At 42.8% G+C, this 20,826-nt stretch overlaps 1 protein-coding gene across 3 annotated transcripts in view; it reads left to right on the top strand.

Annotated features, from left to right (window-relative positions):
• The window catches only part of apeh (acylaminoacyl-peptide hydrolase), a 148,222-nt gene that overhangs the window by 126,126 nt on the left and 1,270 nt on the right, over window positions 1-20,826 (top strand). For 2 of the 3 annotated variants that reach the window (XM_051670153.1, XM_051670152.1), the window contains exons 20-23: window positions 1,911-2,101; window positions 3,169-3,271; window positions 4,098-4,141; window positions 14,912-14,978. In XM_051670153.1, coding sequence (XP_051526113.1) covers window positions 1,911-2,101; window positions 3,169-3,271; window positions 4,098-4,141; window positions 14,912-14,978 — 405 coding nt within the window. The remainder of the gene's footprint in view (window positions 1-1,910; window positions 2,102-3,168; window positions 3,272-4,097; window positions 4,142-14,911; window positions 14,979-20,826) is intronic. The other variant, XM_051670154.1, reaches the window with a different exon arrangement.

Below are 20,826 nucleotides of genomic sequence, written 5' to 3'. Positions count from 1 at the left end.
CAGGGAACGGAGGTTACACCAGTAACCATGTCGTTTTGGTTGAAGGTTCAGAATATTATTTTTGAGGTCTTGAGCACTCAGATTTTATTTTGCCCCAGACTTTGTATTTTGGGTGATGTGGCAGGTATTAATATAATGAATAAACATATAAGGTAGATGGATCCTTACCAGCGTGATGATCGGCAGGCAGGTAATACTAAGGGGATAGAAGTCGGCTGATGTGCCCTCATTTCATGAGTGGTGCACCAAGTTGGGCAGAGTGGTGGCTTTTGAAGAGATGTCACATAGACGGCTGGGCAGTTTGGGTGCATATGGGAAAAAGTTAAGCACATAATTGTTAAAAATTTGGGTCGAAATGTGGTCTTCATAATTTTGTTTTTGGAACACAATTAATATTTTCTATTATATCAAAATGCCAAATGTTAATATAAGTGTACTCTCTCCACATGGAATGTGAATGGGTTGGGGCATCCCATAAAAAGAAGGAAGGTTATTTCTTTTCTTAAACGTAAGAAATATGATATAGTGTTTCTTCAAGAAATGCATCTTTCCCCACAAGAAGCTAAAAAATTTGGGAAGATATGGGGTGGGCAGGGTGGCAGCTTGGGAAGAGTTGTCATATAGAAGGCTAGGCAACATGGATATGTTCATCAGGAGGTGGGGCAGCTATCCTGCCTTTTTGGAGGGCTCTCGGGGAGGGGCAGTGGAGGGAGACGTGTTGTTTTAAATGTTCACATTGTAGCCTTTTTGTTTTTGAACATATTCTTTTTTTAAATGTATTTCTAAATATTTTCTTCTGTTTTATTGTCTGTTTGTGTGTCTTTGTCAATTGAATTTGACCACTGGTGTATCTGTTTGTGTTGGGTGGTGGGGTGGGGTGGTTAATGTTCGGGAGGAAGGGTTTTAAATAATATAATGTGATTCCAAATAGTCTGTTGTTATTTTTTTATTATTATTTTTTTTATATATATGTATGTTATATGGAATCAATAAAAACTTTTAATAACAAAAAAAGAAACAAATTTAAAAAAAATCACACCATGTATGCCGGCCTTAGCAGATATGTGAAATCTTTTATGACCTTTTGTAATTTTTTCCCTACTAAAGTTTTACTCCTAAAGAAATTAATTGCAGCTTTGAAACCATGACCACTCACATGACATCACAGGACTCTATAATCATATCAGTAACCTTATAAAAGCTGCTTTATTCTACATGGGACAGGGGAGCCCTCATGGGGGCTGGTATTTTAGAACCACATGACCAGCTGAATACTATAAGAGACTATTTAGCAGAGATGGGCCACTTCTATTAAAATGAATGGGAGAAATTGGAATGCCCAACCAATTAGCTCTAAGTGCCCAGTGGTCAATGGATGTAGAAAGGAAGTCCCGTCTTACAGGTAAAAGAGCCAATCATCTTTTAGATACAGATATAGCCTATCAATAATTTTGAGAACGTGCATAAACTATACTAGCCGGGAATATCTGAGGTAAAGAAACACAATTTATCATTCCAGTGTTGTCAAATATTTTTCTGATTTGAAATTCATTCTTTGATCGTAATCTTGACCAACTGTTTTTGAGATTTCGGTTTCTCCCCATTCAAGTAGACAATAGCTGTACTGTCATGAAAATAGTCTCCCGGGAGCGTTCCAAAGTTGGCCGACATTGGACTGACTTGCTAGAAATACTACTTGCTTAATCTCAGTAACCAATTTGTAATTGGACACTTTCACTCTTGGATTAAATTAATCATGGATGATTGTGAATAGAGAATTTCTTCAGTGGCATCTGTAAATGAAAACTATTGATTTTGAATGATGCTGCATCCACACTAGGTGTCAATGTAAGTCCAAGATGACACGAACAAAAAGTTACTGATTGCACCTTTAAATGTTGTTTTTGCAGTTTGCAGTAGAGAGTGTTTTGAGTCAAGGTGGCTTTGATGAACAGAAGATCGCTGTCATTGGAGGCTCTCATGGTGGATTCCTGGCATGCCACCTGATTGGGCAGTATCCAGACTTCTACAAGGCGTGTGTAACACGCAACCCCGTCACAAATCTGGCCTCCATGATTGGCAGTACAGACATTCCAGACTGGTAATTTGACATCTCATTCACAGTATACTATTGTAAATTGTTTTGCTGTGATGACAGGAAAAATGTCATACAAAAGCATCTAGATGTTATTGATGAAGATGTTTCATCATCATTTGAGTTTAAATGGTGACGTCACATAAAGAAGTTTTACTTTTGAGTTTGTAAATCTCATTCTCAATAATCCTCATTCGATTTTTATTACTGCGATGCATTGCCAAAAATAATGTATTAAAATTATTTTTTAATTTAAATCAGGCTGCACAACAAATACTATAATGTTGTTTTATTTATTTAATATATCAGTATTTTTACACATTACAGTAATAAGAACGAGATTATTTCACATTACAGTAATTTGGGGCTTGACATGCTTAATTGTTCCTTGTTTACTCCTAAAGAAATGTATCTTAATTTTAAAACTTATGTATAAAATCATGAGATGAAAACTCACATGAGATGAAGACTCCAGTCATGTCAGTAACCTTATAATAGTTATTTTATTCTACATAGAAAGGGTCCCCTAAAGGGGCCATGGGGCCCATGTTAGGATCAAAAGACCAGCCTCACTTAATACTCACTTAATCTCAGTAACCAGACTGTTAATGGACACTCACTCATGGATTAAATGAATCCAACTATCACTCATGTCTATAAACATGAATTTCACAGAAACTTAAACAGATATATGGTTATATATTTAAATTATTCATGGCTGACTGTGAATAGTGAATTTCTTCAATGTTATTGTTAACTAAGAAACTGCTGCATTCATGCCACTAGGTGTCAGTGTAAATCCAAGACGACTGTCATATTGAGCAACACAACATAAGCAAAAAAAATACTGTCTAGTACACATTTAATTGTCATGAAATGAATGCAAAAAAATCTTAATAGGAAAACAAAAATAGGATTTATTTTTTAATATGTATTTCTTGCAAAATGTAATTTCTATCTCTTGATTTGGGGCTGAATATTTACCCGTATATTTGTTTGACAGTATCTGTGAGATTCACCTTTATAGACATGAGTGATAGTTGGATTAATGGTTTGGCTATGTTTATTTTAAGGTGTATGGTGGAAGCTGGATATGATTATAACACTAACATCCATCTCGAAGCTGCTTTTCTGGAGCAGATGTTGGCCAAATCACCCATCAACCATGTCAGCAAGGTGAGCAGATGATTTGATGTTATCAAGGCCAAACTGTTTGCATTTGCTGCTTGATTGACTTTCCAGATACATGCTCAGCTTTTAACACACACTACCACTTGAAAATTTGGACATAGTGATCCAAGCACAAAGGTGCTGGAATCCTATTGTATTTGTACAGATTTTCTTTTTAGTCTTCTTCTTCTTAGGGTTCAAGAGCAAAACGCTGAAACCCTATTGCAATTGAAGGGTTTCATGTATATTATTAGTGGATCAAACTGAAACCCTATTGTTTTTGTAGGATTATTTTTATTGTAATTTTTCTCTGATGAAACTGATTCTGGAGACCAAACTATAAGGTATAGAGACATGAAACTTTGAAATAGTATTACAATTGCCCACTACTTATGTGCAAGGACTCACCCCAATTGGCCAATCAGGGGTGCTGCAGTAATCAAAACTCACACGACAAACAAAATGTATATCTCTGATTTCCTTTCCGCCATGAAAGATTTTTCACCGTATTGTTTTTTTTTTTTTTTTTTTTTTTTGGAACAGACTTTTGCAAACTATTCCTAGGCCTTTCACCTGATAGGAATGAATATAGAGCAGGAACATTATCTGGAGTCCCATTTTCAATAATTTTCAAAAACATCTTGAACTTAATATTTAGTGTGCCACGCCCAGCCAAAATGAAAGTAGTGGGTGTGGCCAATTTTACTTAAATTATTAAACTTTTGAATGCAATGAACCCAGGCTGTACAGTATGACAGTTTTGTTCTCATTTGTGATAAAACATTATAATATACAATGAAAATTTTTTAACCTATTTGCACCTGTGTTATAGGATTCTTTTATGCCTATGAGGAGCATTGCAACAAAGAACAATAAGTATGATTTCTGCTTTGCTATTGCTAAATCTCAAACATTTCAAATCTCAAGCATCTGAACACAGCGGGTTGCTGTGGACCCATTGTCGGTGTCGCAGTAATGTTCCTTCGATGCTTTGTTCTGGTTGCGCTCGAGTCTACACACAAAAAACAGTCTGGCAGAAACTGATGTAATCAATAAAAACATGTGATATCATCCTGCCCTTAAAGTCTGTGAGCATCTTGGTTGATATCTAGAAGACAAGCTTGACAAAGTGGTCCTTTTGACAGAAACACTGGATTCAACATGTTCCTGAGATTCAGGGAAACACTAGGGGGATGCATTCCTCTAATAGGATATTCAGATGTGTGGTTGATGGACATGGGTTTTTCAGTGGCTCTTAAACCATTACAATTAATGTTATTAATAATAATTTGATCAATAATCAAAGTATTATTGTTTTTTAATTACATAGCAGGAAATAAGGAAAAACATATTTTGTGGTAGTGGGGGCAAATGCCCTGTCAAGGAAATAATGAGGTATTTCAGCACCATGATTTATCTTGTGATGATTAGTTATAGTTATAAAAGTATATAATTATATCAGACAGTCATTTAAAATATGACTTTTTATGAAAATTGTAGTACTTATAGTAGTAGTAAATTACTATTAGTACAAAAATACAAATAGTGATAAATAATTTAACAAAAACAAAGCAATTTGGACTATACGGTACTTTTCTGTGTGCAAGTACATTTTAAATAGCAACAGTGCCAACACCTAAAAAAGTTAGAAAACAGCAATGCAATTAGCTGTTTTCAGGGCTGCAGGCCTCTTGGTGGTGCTATAACAGTGACAAACATAAAAATGGCCTAACTTGAAATTTTACATGCAGTGTCAGTGTCTCATGCATGTCTATAGGCCCTTTCCAACCTACAGTCCTTGTAATGAGAACTCTTAAGAGGAACGGCACACCCGAGGAGACTTTTCCCCTCTTGCATTCACACTCACAAAACTAACCCCCGTAGTGATGTCAAGTTAATGATAATTTTTCTTGTGACGTCATTGCACATGCGATTCAATACCATCAACAAAATCAATAACACCAACAGAGGACGCCGGAATCAGAGGTACAACTTTGTTATGGCTGTTTTATGCAAACTTTGGCTGCAACGAAAACGTAGGCAGCTGCCTAATCAGTTAATACTTTAAACAACAACGGTTTTGGATGAACGGAACTCTCTGAACAGTTTAAAAAGCACTTATTTCATCCTACCTTCATCTATCCTTATACGGTCTCTGAAGTCACACGCACATAAACACATATGTGAAATGGGTGATTCTCTTTGGATACTTTTCTTTTAAGGTAATGGTAAAATTAGTGCAATCCTCTGAGTAGCAGGCTAGCAGCTAGTTTGTTTACTAATAGCAGCTGTGGACTCATCTTCTTTCTCAATGCATTGTGCATCATAGGTTTTTGATCAGTCCCAGGCTGCAGCACCTCCCACAGTCTGCACAGTCCCTATCCGCCCCAAAAGTACCTACCCTAAGATAGGGAATGTTTTCTACGATAAAATGTCAGGAATTGTGAAAAACTGAGTTTAAATGTATTTGACTAAGATGTATGTAAACTTCTGACTTCAACTGTTTATATTAATTACTAAACAGCAACAGAATAAACTTAGTTTAACATTCTTTATTATAACATTGTCACTTTTTGTTGCAGCTCAGGCTCTTAATGTAGTTATTTTCTTTGAAAAACTTAATGTATTCATTATTTTCTTTTTTCTTATAACCAAACAGTAACAACAGTTGCCACACAACTGAATCTAAAAATTAAACAAAGTGGTAATCTTTAACCTTTTTATCTAAGCTTGTGCTCGATGGGCAGTGGCTTTCCCTTCATTTTTAAGTCTTCTGTTTTGCTTATGACTTCTTGAGTCATTGATTCCACACATCCATTACAAAATTCTAAAATTTTCTCCTTTTTGGGGTAGAATACTAGGAGACTTGGGTGCTTTGGAAATGCAATAAAGATTTTTGCCAGGAGAGCAGACAGAGGCAGGGTGGTCCACAACTATGATGTTGAAGGCCTTTGTTATTAGTACTCTGTATTTACTTGGGTAATTACACTGTAACAGGTGGAGCTTGTTCTGTGGAGGAACATACCTTGGGGACAGTTATGTGGATGAATATACATGTTTTTTGTGTTTATTCCGCTTATTGGCTGGAGTTTGTTTATAGATTATTTTTTGCTGTGTAATTCTGTCTCACAAAATTTGTATAGATACACCGGACTTGATCAATCTGACGGCAAAGTTGTCGCGGGGGCTCTCGTAGGCGTACATGTACTGTTTGAGTTTAGAGGGATGGACACTGGTTGGCACTGTCGTGCGCAGGGTTAAAACACATGTTTTTATTTTTTCTGTTTGTTTGGTTCGGGGGGAAGTTTGGGGTTTGATTGTTACACTAATGTTGGAATGTGGCCTTTATAATCTTGTTTATGAAACAAAATCTATTTTTTCTATTATGTCAAATGTTAATATGAGTGTATTGTCCCTCTCCACGTGGAATGTGAATGGGTTGGGGCACCCCATAAAAAGAAGGAAGGTTATTTATTTTCTTAAATGTAAGAAATATGATATGGTGTTTCTTCAAGAAACACATCTTTCCCCGCAGGAAGCTGAAAAATTTGGGAAGATATGGGGTGGGCATGTTTTCTTTAGTGCTAGCTCGAGTAAGAGCAGGGGAGTCATTACATTGATAAGTAAACATCTACAATTTAAATGTCTCAAACAGATTAAAGATAAATTAGGAAGAGTCATTATTGTTTTAGCAGAAATTCAGGGGCAAAGGTTGATTTTTGCTAATATTTACGCACCTAACGCTGACGATCAGGGCTTTTTTATAGATCTTGAAGGGATGTTGCAAGTTGCTGGCACCCCTCATGATATAATATTGTGAGGAAACTTTAATCTTTTGATGGACTCAGTCCTTGATCATAGTGAAGCAAAATTGTGCAAGCCCCCTAGAGCAACACTGACGCTTCACAGGGTGTGTACAAATCTTGGACTTTTGAACCCATCTGTTAGGGACTATACATTTTTATCATCAGTCCATAAGACTTATTCTAGAATAGATTTTTTTTATAAATATCTAAGTCCCTCATTTCATCTGTTGTTGATTGCTCAATAGGAATCATCTTAGTCTCAGATCACGTCCTGGTGAGTTTAGAGGTGTTGCCACATACAGAGAAAAGGAAATCATATAGTTAAGGCTGAAATCAATGTTTATATGGAGACTAACTGGTCCTCTGTGAGCGTGGCTTGTGAGGCACTTAAGGTGGTTCTTAGGGGTCGGATCATACAGTATGCCTCATTCATCAAAAAATCCAAAGCACAAGAACTCGTGGAGTTGGAAGGGAATATTAAAAGTGCCGAGGCAGAGCTGAAGTGCTGAATGTTGTCTGATGGCCTCAGAGAATTGACCCGATTGAAATACAGATATAATACTATTTTGTCACGGAAGGTGGAGTTTTGGCTATTCAGGGCAAGACAATCATACTTCGAGTCGGGGGACAAAGCAGTGAAGCTTTTGGCTAGATATATAAAGCAGAGAGAGTCTTTTTTACCGTTCCCACAGTGAAATCTACTGGTGGTGAAATATTTACCCCGGCCATTGATATTAATAATGCTTTTAAAGAAATCTGTCTTGATCTCTATAGTTCCATGTCTTTGTCTACTGATGAAGATATTAGAAACTTTGCGGATCCATTAGATCTCCCTAAACTGTCGACTGAGCAAAAAGCTTGGCGAGGTAATTAAGGCCTTGCCTAAAGGCAAGGCTCTGGGGCCAGACGTCTTTGCCACTGAATTTTTTTAGATCTTATGCTACAGAACTGGCTACACTTTTGTTAGAAATGTATATGGAATCATTAAAGAATGGAAAGCTTCCACCAACCATGACACAAGCCTGGATCAGACTGGTTCTTAAACAAAGATCCAAGCAAGTGTAAGAGTAACTGGAGTGGAGATGGCGCAGAGTATGGCTGCTGCATTGCGAGCTCCGACACAACATGGTAGTGTTTTGTTTGTTTTGTTTACAATTCTTATGTTTTTTGTCTTGGATGTTGTCTGCCTTATTGTCTACGACAGACAAACACTTTTGGACATTGGTTCAGCAATTACACACCATAAACCGGACTTCAAATTCCTCAATGCCGACCCGCTGTTTACAAACACGCAAGCGGAGCCCTTTGTCTGGGCAGCCCGGCCGCGGAAACGCAGGAGGAAAAGGGGAAACAGAGCCGGCTTTCTCATCAGAGTAAGACGCTGCGCAAATCGACCCCCGCTACCCAGTATTCTACTGGCAAATGTTCAGTCTCTGGATAACATGCTCTGCGAGCTGAAAGCGCGGATCTCTTTCCAACGAGAGACGAGGGACTGCTGCATTATCTGCCTTACGGAAAGTTGGATGTCTGTGGAGATTCCAGACTCAGCCATCGATCCCGCGGGGTTCTCCGTGTACCGAGCGGACAGAGCGAAAGGCCTCTCAGATAAAAGCAGAGGTGGTGGTGTATGTTTTATGATCAACAAATCCTGGTGTGATCAGAGGAACGTACATTCTATCAAGTCTTTCTGCTCTCCTGATCTGGAATTTCTCATGCTTCTGTGTCGACCATTCTGGCTACCGAGGGAATTCACAGCGATCGTTATCACTGTGTACATTCCCCCACAAGCCGACACAGACCGGGCACTCAAGGAACTGTATGGGATTATAAGCAAGCAGGAAACCGTGCACCCTGAGGCCGCGATCATTGTGACCGGGGACTTTAATAATGCCAGTTTCAAATCAGTCGCACCAAAATACCACCAACACATCAGTTTCAACACACGAGGGGACCGGGTTTTGGACCATTGCTACTCTCCCTTCTGGGATGGCTACAAATCCCTCCCCCACCCACCATTTGGCAAATCGGATCACTCTTCCATTCTGCTTCTGCCCGCTTACAGGCAGAAACTGAAACAGGAACCACCCACCCTCAGAACGATCCAGTGCTAGTCAGACCAATCAGACTCTACGCTACAAGACTGTTTTGATCACACGGACTGGGAGATGTTCCGGTCCGCCTCTGATGACGACATCAAGCTTTACGCTGATAGCGTAATGTGTTTCATCAGAAAGTGCATAGAGGACGTTGTTCCGACCAGAACAATACGGATCTATCCGAACCAGAAGCCATGGATTAATAGCGATGTTCGCGCGGCACTCAATGTGCGGACCTCTGCTTTTAATTCCGGGAATGCGGAAGAGCATAAACAAGCCAATTATGCCCTCCGAACAGCAAAACACCAGTACAGGGACAAGATTGAAGGACAGTTTAACACCACCAACTCTAGAAGCAGGTAGCAGGGAATTAACATCATCACGGACTTTAAAGGGAATAAAAACTCTGCCATGAACACCGCTGTCTCCCGGATGAGCTAAATACTTTTTATGCTCGTTTTGAGGGAAATAACACCGCCGTTGCGGAGAGAGCTCTCGTGGCCGAAGCTACAGAGGTTAGTTCACTCTCCGTCTCTGTAGCGGATGTAACCCGATCCTTCCGACGGGTGAATATCAGCAAAGCCGCGGGTCCAGGCGGCATTCCGGGCCGTGTCATCAGAGCGTGTGCGAACCAACTTGCTGGTGTTTTTACGGACATTTTCAACCTTTCCCTCTCTTTGTCTGTAGTCCTCGCATGCTTTAAAACATCCACCATTGTGCCTGTTCCAAAGCAATCCAAAATCACTTGCTTAAATGACTGGCGTCCTGTTGCTCTGACCCCCATCATCAGCAAATGCTTTGAGAGACTAATCAGAGATTACATCTGCTCTGTGCTGCCTCTCTCTCTAGACCCATTGCATTTTGCTTACCGCAACAACCGCTCCACTGATGATGCCATTGCATCTACAATACACACTGTTCTCTCCCATCTGGAAAAAAAGAACACTTATGTGGAATGCTGTTTGTAGACTACAGCTCAGCATTCAACACCATAGTGCCCTCCAAGCTTGATGAGAAACTGCGGGCTCTGGACTTAAACAGCTCGCTGTGCAGCTGGATCCTGGACTTCCTGTCAAGCAGACGCGAGGTGGTTAGAATAGGCAGCAACATCTCCTCATCACTGACCCTCAACACTGGAGCCCCACAGGGCTGTGTTCTCAGCCCACTCTTGTATTCTCTGTACACATATGACTGTGTGGCAACACATAGCTCCAATGCCATCATGAAGTTTGCTGATGACACAACGGTGGTTGGTCTGATCACTGACAATGATGAAACAGCCTACAGAGAGGAGGTGCACACTTTGACACACTGGTGTCAGGAGCACAACCTCTCCCTCAACGTCAGTAAGACAAAGGAGCTTGTGGTGGACTTCAGAAGAAAAGACAGAGAACACAGTCCCATCACCATCAATGGAGCACTGGTGGAGAAAGTCAGCAGCTTCAAGTACCTGGGTGTCCACATCACTGAGGAACTCACATGGTCCATCCACACTGAAGTCGTTATGAAGAAGGCTCATCAGCGCCTCGTCTTCCTGAGACGGCTGAGGAAGTTTGGAATGAACCGCCACATCCTCACACGGTTCTACACCAGCACTGTAGAGAGCATCCTGACTGGCTGCATCTCTGCCTGGTACGGCAATAGCACCACCCACAACCGCAAAGCACTGCAAAGGGTGGTGCGAACTGCCAGACACATCATCGGAGGTGAGCTTCCCTCCCTCCAGGAAATATATACCAGGCATCAGGACCCACACCAGCCGACTTCATGATAGCTTCTTCCCCCAAGCAATTAGACTTTTGAACTCAAAATACATCAGCACTGCACTTTATTACTCTTACTCTCATATCTCACACCGGACTGTCATAAATAATATTATTATTATATTAGATTCTCTCTTAACAACTTACTATCAACCGACAGCCTGAATGTCAATACAGTACAATACAACTTACTGTACATTATATATATACTATATATACTTTTTTTTTATTGAATAATGTGTATCTATATTGTGTGTATTATATACTGTACAGTGTATGTTATTATTGTATATTGTGTTGTGTGTAATTATGTGTATATTAGACTTTAAATTGTGTTGTGTTATTCTGATGTTTATTGTAAATTGGTATATGTCATCACTGTCACGACTGCTATGTTGCTCGGAACTGCACCCAAGAATTTCACACACCATTGCACTTGTGTATATGGCTGTGTGACAATAAAAGTGATTTGATTTGATTTAATTTGAGTTACCTTCCAATTTCCCTGATCCAGCTAGACATAATCGGTTGGCCAACATTTTTGACAATATTTTTAAGTAAAGTTATGACATCTCTTATACATATAGATCAGGTGGGGTTTATTCGGGGCCGTAGCTTTTCTGATAACATTAGGCATTTTATCAATATCATGTGGTCAGTGGTGAATGATAAGACTCTGGTCGCTGCCATCTCACTTGACGCCGAAAAGGCGTTCGATATGGTAGAATGGGATTATCTTTTTAAGGTTTTGGAAATATACAGGTTCGGGAATACTTGTATTGGATGGATGAAGTTACTTTATAGACACCTGGTAGCGGTGGTACAAACAAATGGATTCATTTCAGATTATTTTACTTCAGATAGGGGGCACCCGGAAGGGTTGTCCTCTTTCCCCCTTACTGTTCTGTCTTGCCCTGGAACCATTAGCAGCCGTGATAAGAAAGGAAGATGATTTTCCAGGAGTGGTGGTGGGAGGTATGGCGCATAAGCTTTTGCTTACGCAGATGATATTTTATTATTTGTCTCCGACCCCACTAGATCAATGCCTTGCCTCCACAGAATTATTAATTCCTTTTCTAAGTTCTCAGGATACAGAGTCAATTGGTCTAAATCCAAAGCTTTGGCTCTGACAGCATACTGCCCAGTAACAGCTTTTTAGCCGGGCGCCTTCCAGTGGCCCAACAGGGCATTAAGTATTTGGGCATCTTATTCCCAGCAAATTTGTGTGATTTAGTTAGTTAATTTGACCCCTTAATAAAAAGGTTTTCGAATGATGTGGGCAGGTGGGCTTAATTACATTTATCTATGATTGGTTAAAGGAATAGTTCACCCAAAAATGAAAATTTGCTGATAATTTACTCACCCTCAGGCCATCCAAGATCTATCTGTTTATTTCTTCATCAAAACAGAATTTAAGATTTTTAGGATTTCATTTCAGGCCTCCTCCTTTAAACAATGCAAGTGAATATACTCCAATGTACTTTAATGTTATTAAAATTAATTGGATTCCAAAATTCAGCTACCTTCTACAATCTCTCCCTGTAGATGTCCCCATCTCTTATTTCAAGCTATTTGATAGTATAGCAAAGTCCTTCATTTTGAACGGTAAACATCCCAGTTTACATTTCAATAAGTTACATAGGCCGATTGACAAAGGTGGGCTAGGCCTACCCAAGATTTTGTTTTATTATTATGCATTCGGTCTCAGACACCTGAGAGAGCCCCTCCCTGGTTTTGTATCGAACAAAGTTCTTGCCCCTATTTTGCCATTGCAAAGCCTTTCTATTAAACTAACCGGAGAAGTTAAGTCACTCCCCGTTATCTCGCATTTGGACGCGGTATGGACAAAAGTGTCCAGAGTGTTTAATTTGGATATTTATTTAAATGTTGCCTCAAGCATATGGCGGAACCCAAAATTACGTATTAATAAGTCCCCTTTCTGCTGGTCAGAGTGGATTGTGAGGGAGGTTAAAAAGCACTGTGACCTATGGAAGTGGAGTGTTGAGATCTTTTGAAAATATGGTTCAACATTTTAGGATTCCAAGATCTCAGCTCTTTAGGTATTTACAGCTGCACCACCTGCTATGTACTGTTTTTGGGAGTAGCATACACCCCCCTAAAGCGGCAGATACTCTGTAAGTGGTGATTACTGCTTTTGGAAAAGGTTACGAGACATCAGTGTATTACTTCTTGATAATTCAAAGTCTGGGGGATGGAGCTTTAACTTCTCTCAAGAGACTATGGGAGAAAGATTTAAACATGGTATTGGAGGAGGGAGTGTGGTATAGGATTCTAAAAAACGTCAAATCTGCATCTAGAGATGCAAGGGTGCATCTGATGCAATTTAAGATTTTGCAATGATGCTAGTGGACCCCCTCTAGATTGTATAGACTTGGTCTTAAAGGCACACCCACCTGCTGGCGATGCCAATCAGAAGACAGGGACACAACCCATGTTTTTTTGGGGATGTGTTAAGATCCAGGAATTTTGGTTGAGGGTTCAGAGCTTCATGTGTGACGTAGTGGACACTCGATTTTCATTTTGCCCCAGACTGTGTATTTTGGGTGATGGGACAGTCCTGAATATGGGTGATGGCTATATGAAGAGCTGGGTCCTGACTGGCGTGATGATTGGCAGGCGGATAATCCTCAGGAGATGTAGGTCGTCTGATGCGCCCTCATTTCGTGAGTGGTGTGTCGAGTTGGGCAGGGTGGCGGCGTTTGAGGAGATGGTATATAGAAGGCTAGGCAACCTGGATATATACATCAAGAAATGGGGCAGCTATCTAGCCTTTTTGGAAGGTTCTCTGGGAGGGGCATTGAAGAGAGACTATGGGGTGTATTTTTTTTTTTATTTTTTATTTATTTTTTTATATCTCTTAATATTTTCTGCTGTTTTAATGTCTATTTTTGTGTCTTTGTTAGTTGGCTTTTGACCACTGGAGTGCTTGTTTGTGTCGGGTGGGGGGGGGGGGGGGGTTAATGTTCGGGGGGAAAATTTATGATTTCATGTGGTTTGATTTTGTATTTTCTGTTATGTCTATTTGATTTGCTGCATGGAATCAATAAAAAACTGTTAATAACAAAACAAACAAAGAAAAAAAAAGAATGTGAAATGTCAGAATAATAGTAGAGAGAATGATTTATTTCAGCTTTTATTTCTTTCATCACATTCCCAGTGGGTCAGAAGTTTACATACACTTTGTTAGTATTTGGTAGCATTGGCTTTAAATTGTTTAACTTGGGTCAAACATTTTGGGTAGCCTTCCACAAGCTTCTCACAATTAGTTGCAGGAATTTTGGCCCGTTCCTCCAGACAGAATTGGTGTAACTGAGTCAGGTTTGTAGGCCTCCTTGCTCGCACATGCTTTTTCAGTTCTGCCCACAAATTATCTATCGAAATTGAGGTTAGGGCTTTGTGATGGCCACTCCAATACCTTGACTTTGTTGTCCTTAAGCCATTTTGCCACAAATTTGGAGGTATGCTTGGGGTCATTGTCCATTTGGAAGACCCATTTGTGACTGAGCTTTAACTTCCTGGCTGATGTCTTGAGATGTTGCTTCAATATATCTACATAATTTCCTTCCTCATGATGCCATCTATTTTGTGAACTGACCCAGTCCCTCCTGCAGCAAAGCACCCCCACAACATGATGCTGCCACTCTTCATGCTTTCACATTAATAATGTGAAAAATTACTATTACAGTTTGAAAATAAAATTCAGAACTTCTTAAAACTTTTTTAAAGAGTTCTCATCAAAAAATCCTCCATGTGCAGCAATGACAGCTTTGCAGATCTTTGGCATTCTAGCTGTCAGTTTGTCCAGATACTCAGGTGACATTTCACCCCACGCCTCCTGTAGCACTTTCCATAGATGTGGCTGTCTTGTCGATCCATAACACTCTTTTCCAATGATCTGTTGTCCAATGTCTGTTTCTTTGCCCACTCTAACCTTTTATTTTTGTTTTTCTGTTTCAAAAGTGGCTTTTTCTTTGCAGTTCTTCCCATAAGGCCTGCACCCCTGAGTCTTCTCTTTACTGTTGAGCAGGTAAAATTCAATGAAGCTATCAGCTGAGGACATGTGAGGCATCTATTTCTCATACTAGAGATTCTGCTGTACTTATCCTTTTGTTTAGTTGTACATATGGGCCTTCCACATCTCTTTCTGTCCTTGTTAGAGCCAGTTGTTCTTTGTCTTTGAAGACTGTAGTGTACACCTTTGTATGAAATGTGTATGTTTTTTGGCAATTTCAAGCATTGTATAGCCTTCATTCCTCAAAACAATGATTGACTGATGAGTTTCTAGAGAAAGCTGTTTCTTTTTTTGCCATTTTTGACCTAATATTGACCTTCAGACATGTCTGTCTATTGCATACTGTGGCAACTCAAAAACAAAGACCAAATAGCTTTCAGCAGTGTTTGATATAATGGCAAGTGATTTTCTAGTATCAAATTAGCAATTTAGCATGATTACTCAAGGATAATGTGTTGAAGTGATGGCTGCTAGAAATGGGGCCTGTCTAGATTTGATCAAAAATTATTTTATTTTTTTTTGAGAGATGCTAATGCGCTCTCTGTATCCCTCTGCATGGCCGGTGATTATGTTAATGAAGCTAACACCTGAAAATCATTGGAAAAATCAGCTAATGAGATGCAACATTAAGCATCCAAATACTTTTTGGAGCCACTGTGTGTGTGTATATATATATATATATATATATATATATATATATATATATATATATATATATATATATAGTTGAAGTCATTAAAACTCATTTTTTAACCACTCCACAGATTTCATATTAGCAAACGTCTTGGTTACTGATAACCTCTGTTCCCTGATGGAGGGAACGAGATGTTGTGTCGATGTAGTGACACTAGGGGTTCGCTTTTGAGAGACCCAATCACCTTTGCTTTATTCAGAAAAAGCAAATGGAAATTGACGAGTGGAATTTGCATGCCACTCTCCGCCCCGGACATATGGGTATAAAAGGAGATGGCGTGCAACACTCATTCAGAGTTGTGCTGAGGAGCCGAGAGAGAGTCCCGGCCATGTCAGCGGTCGGTTCAGTGCTGCTGCAGGAGGGACACAACGTCTCGTTCCCTCCATCAGGGAACAGAGGTTACATCAGTAACCAAGACGTTCCCTGTCTGTCACTCACTCGATGTTGTGTCGATGTTGTGACACTAGGGGTTCCTATACGAAATGCCACAGGCGTTGAACTGTGTTACGAGGTACAGAGGAGCGGACACGGGCAGGCTGCTGCGTGCCTCGCAGCGAGCACTCAACCACGTCGTGACCTTCCAGCAAGTTAGGTAAGGTGTCTCCCTGGTCCCGATAAGGGTGGGAGGAGACATTTACCCGAGGAAGCTACAAGCGGTGGCCTTTCCTGATTTTTGAATTAAGCATTTTCCTGCCAAGCACCTGCTAAAATAGCGCTGGGGAAGTGCTCTTCCCTCTCCAGGAGGGAGAGCACTACGGAGACTTAATATGTGGAGGTTAATATGTGGAGAATACCTCACATGGACTTACTAATGGGGAAGTTCACATATGGAATGATGCCACTGGGGAGGACCCTATCTACGGAGAGGGTACACAGCAACAGTGGCAGAGCAGAGCTCTGACTAGGGGAAACACAGGGTTCACCTGAGGGGAAACCAAACAGTGGAAACGCATCATATGGGATTACCGAGGGGGGAATCACCACATATGGAGCGCTGAGCCCAAGTACGCGGGCTCACCTGAAAAGGGGCATACCACGAGTACTGGGCCTGGCAGCGTTACTCCTCCGCAGAGTTTGCCACCGAATAGTGCATAAGGAATTAAAGAGGCATCCATTGTTCACCAGTTGCGGTGAACTGTTGTGGACAAGATAGCGCACATTATCACCTTAAATGGGAAAAGGCGCAAATGCAAGCGATACACCCGGCCGGCTGCCCATCCTACATGTTGTTACCCCATAACACTCGTGTCGAAACCGGTTCTATGCGCAGGTTGTAGAACCTCGCAAAGGTATTGGGTGTAGCCCAACCCACTGCTCTGCATATGTCTGCTAGAGAGGCACCCCACACAAATGCCCAGGAGGACACAACACCTCTGGTGGAGTGTGCCCAGACTCCCAAAGGGTACGGCAGTTCTTGTGATTGGTAAGTCAGAGAAATGGCCCTCCAAAGCAGACAAAGAGCTGCTCCCAGCGTCTAAAGCTCTGCGTGCGGTCCAGATAGATGCGCAGGGTGTGAACTGGACACAGCAACAACAAGGCCGGGTCTTCCTCCTCTGAAGGGAGCACTTGCAGGTTCACCACCTGATCCCGGAAGGGAGTGGTGGGAACTTTGGGCACGTGGCCGGGGTCTCAAGATCACATGAGAGTGTGCCGGCCCGAACTCCAGACAGAGAGTGCATGCAGGTCCCCCACCCTCTTGATAGAAGTGAGTGCCACCAGGAGGGCCGTCTTCAGCAACAAAGTGCTGAGCTTGGCCTGCTCCAGGGGCTCAAAGGGGGCTCTCTGTAAGGCAGGTAGGACCACAGAGAGATCCCAAGAGGGAATCAGGCACAGTCTAGGGTGATTCAATCTCCTCGCGCCTTTGAGGAACCTGGTGATCAGGTCGTGCTGTCGAGATGGTCTCCCATCCAGTGTATGGTGATATGCTGCAATAGCAGCCATGTACACCTTCAGGGTAGAAATCAGACAGCCGTCTCTCCAGTCCCTCCTGTAGAAAGGACAACACAGACCCGACTGCACATCTCCGTGGATCTTCCCCGCGGGAAGAACACCAATTCGTGAAGAGACGCCACTTCAGAGTGTACAGCCGCCGTGTGGAGGGGGCTCTGGCCTGAGTGATCGTGTCTACCACTGCTGGCGGAAGGCCTGCTAGGTCCTCCGCATCCCGTCCAGGAGCCAGACGTGGAGATTCCAGAGGTCTGGCCGCGGATGCCGGAGCGTGCCCTGCCCCTGAGTGAGAAGGTCCTGCCTCAGGGGAATGCGCCAGGGAGGGGCTACTGCCAGGAGCATCAGGTCTGAAAACCAAGTCCGGTTGGGCCAGTATGGCGCAACCATCAGGACTTGTTGCCTGTCCTCCCTGACTTTGCACAACGTCTGTTCAATGAGGCTCACTGGGGGAAACGCGTATTTGCGCAGCCCGCGAGGCCAGCTGTGCGCTAAGGCATCCGTGCCGAGGGGAGCCTCGGGCAGGGAGTACCAAAGGGAGCAGTGAGAGGACTCTCCAGAGGCGAATAGGTCAACCTGTGCCTCCCTGAATCTCTCCCAAATTAGCTAGACTACACGGGGGTGGAGTCTCCACTCTCCGCGGAGCATTACCTGCCATGAGAGCGCATCCACTGCATGGTTGAGGACACCCGGGAGGTGAGTGGCTCACAGAGACTTCAACGTCTGCTGACTCCAAAAGAGGAGGCGGTGGGCGAGTTGTGACATGCAACGTGAGCGTACCCCACCCTGGTGGTTTATGTACATCACAGTTGCTGTGTTGTCCATCTGGACCAACACGTGCTTGCTCTGAATCAGTGGCCGAAGCCTCCGCAGGGCCAATGATACTGCCAGCAACTCTTGGCAGTTGATGTGCCATTGCAGGCGGAGCCCTATCCAGAGCCCCAATACTGCCTGCCCATTGCACACAGCGCCCCAGCCCAAATTCGAGGCATCTGTTGTAACCACGACGTGCCTCAAGACCTGCTCTAAGGGAACCCCTGCCCGTAGAAATGGCAGGTCTGACCAAGGACTGAAAGTTTGATGGCACTGTGGCATGATTGTCATACGCTGGGTGCTGTGGCGCCATGCCCACCTTGGGACTCGAGTCTGTAGCCAGAGCTGGAGCGGTCTCATATCTCATACCCGAGGGGGAGTACCGCCGCCGAGGATGCCATATGCCCCAGGTGCCTCTGAAATTGTTTCACCGGGACCGCTACCTTCAGCCTGAAGGTTCTCAGGCAGGCCATCAGGGTGACCGAGTCCAACTTCATACCAAGAAAAGAGATGCTCTGCACCGGGGATAGCTTGCTCTTTTCCCAGTTGACCTGAAGCCCCAGTCGGTCGAGGTGCCGAAGCACAGGGTCCCTGTGCGTGCACAATAGATCTCGCGAGTGAGTTACGATCAGCCAGTCATCGAGATAATTGAGAATGCGAATGCCGGCTGAGTCGTGCCACGGCTGGATATGTTTGATGGCCTCCGTCTGCTTCTTCACCGTCTAGAAATGATGGGCAAAATCCTCCACTGTGTCGCCAAAGAGCCCCCCTTGAGATATGGGCGCATCGAGAAAGCGGACCTTCTCGGCATCATGCATCTCCACAAGGTTGAGCCACAGGTACCGCTCTTGGACCACCAAGGTGGATATCGTCCGGCCCATGACTTTCATCGCCCATAGAGCGAGGTCGGTCACGGTACGCAGTTCCTGCATAAGCCCTGGGACGGCCCTACCCTCGTGCAGATCTTTGAGCGCCTTGGCCTGGTGGACCTGCAGGATGGCCATGGCGTGCAGGGCGGAGGCGGCCTGACCCACGGCGTTGTAAGCATTTGCCATGAGTGACGAAGAAAACTTACACGCCTTGGAAGGGAGCCTTGGTCGGTTCCTCCATGTGGCTGCGCCCTGCGGGCATAAATGCACTGCAATGGCGCGCTCTACATGGGGAAGCTCAACATATCCCTTAGCCACTCCGCTGTCAAGTGTAGTTAGGGTGGACGAGCCGGCGAAGCGTGTACGGGCAGAGAAAGGTGCCTTCCACGACTTCATGAGCTCCTCGTGCACTTCTGGGCAGAAGGGCACTGGGGTGGGGTACGGCCGTGAGTCGTGCTCCAAGCCCAGAAACCAATCATCCAGCTGCGAACGTTCAGGGCAGGGCGGAGGGTTCCACTCAAGCCCGATGTTCACGGCTGCCCGGGCAAGCACGGCTGCCAACTCAGCATCCGCCTCATCCTGAGCTCTACTGCCTGAGAGCGGGAGCTTAGAAGATTCGTCCGCTTCCGAAAGCAGAAGTATATTTCAGTCTCCACTAGTGCGTTCTCTTCACTGTCTCCACCAGCTTCGTCCACTGGCCACGCAAAAAGAATAATGTATTTGTTAATGGATTGGTATCAGTTAAATTGGTATTAGAGTAAAGATACTTTGCTCATGTACTTGTTCTTGTTCAAATGTCCCGATACCCTGCATCATACAACTGAGTAGATCTCTCGTTGTGCAGTGAGAGCGGCCGCACCGAGTTTGAGCATGCACAGAGACTCGCGAGCCAAGCACACTCTCCACGAATGTTCTCTGTAGCGCTGGGAAGTTTAATCAATGTTAAATAATTGGTTTGTTCTGATGTGTCATTGAAATAATAACAATTATTCAAGGGCTTCTCTGCGCCACTTGAGAGTGAGGACATAGAAGAGAACACTTAAAACACTCGTGCATCTGTGCCTGTACTGCGCACACTCAGCTTGACCATGCTCATCTTCAAAATCAAAGGGAGCGCAATAATTTTATCAAATTAAAATCGTATTTGTAACCCAAGTAACAACAGAGTATGAACTATAATTGAATTACTGAAAAGAGTAATAATGATAAGTTATCCCTTGCATCACTTCATAGCAGGAAAGATGGGGCGCACCTATTCAATTCTGGTAAGGCAATGATGTTCCCTGTTTTTTACAGTGCATTCTGAGATTTTTAATAGAGTAAACGTTTCAGTGCATAGAAATGATTTTGCAATTGGTACAGCCCTAGAATGGCTGACTCCCTGGTCAGTTCCCTGACTACTTTTCTCTAGGGAGCTGATTGAGTTGCAATCTCTGACATGTAAACCATAACCAGAGATCTTCTATACCGAGACAGACGATCAATTCATTAAGTGATGAGCTGTTTCCTCACAAAAGCAGTATATTCAGCATACTGAAGAATC

The sequence above is a fragment of the Myxocyprinus asiaticus genome, chromosome 33 (genome assembly GCF_019703515.2).
Source record: "Myxocyprinus asiaticus isolate MX2 ecotype Aquarium Trade chromosome 33, UBuf_Myxa_2, whole genome shotgun sequence".
Classification (NCBI taxonomy): domain Eukaryota; kingdom Metazoa; phylum Chordata; class Actinopteri; order Cypriniformes; family Catostomidae; genus Myxocyprinus; species Myxocyprinus asiaticus.
The sequence above is the reverse complement of the archived record's forward strand: the minus strand, read 5'-3'. Positions and strand labels throughout refer to the sequence as shown.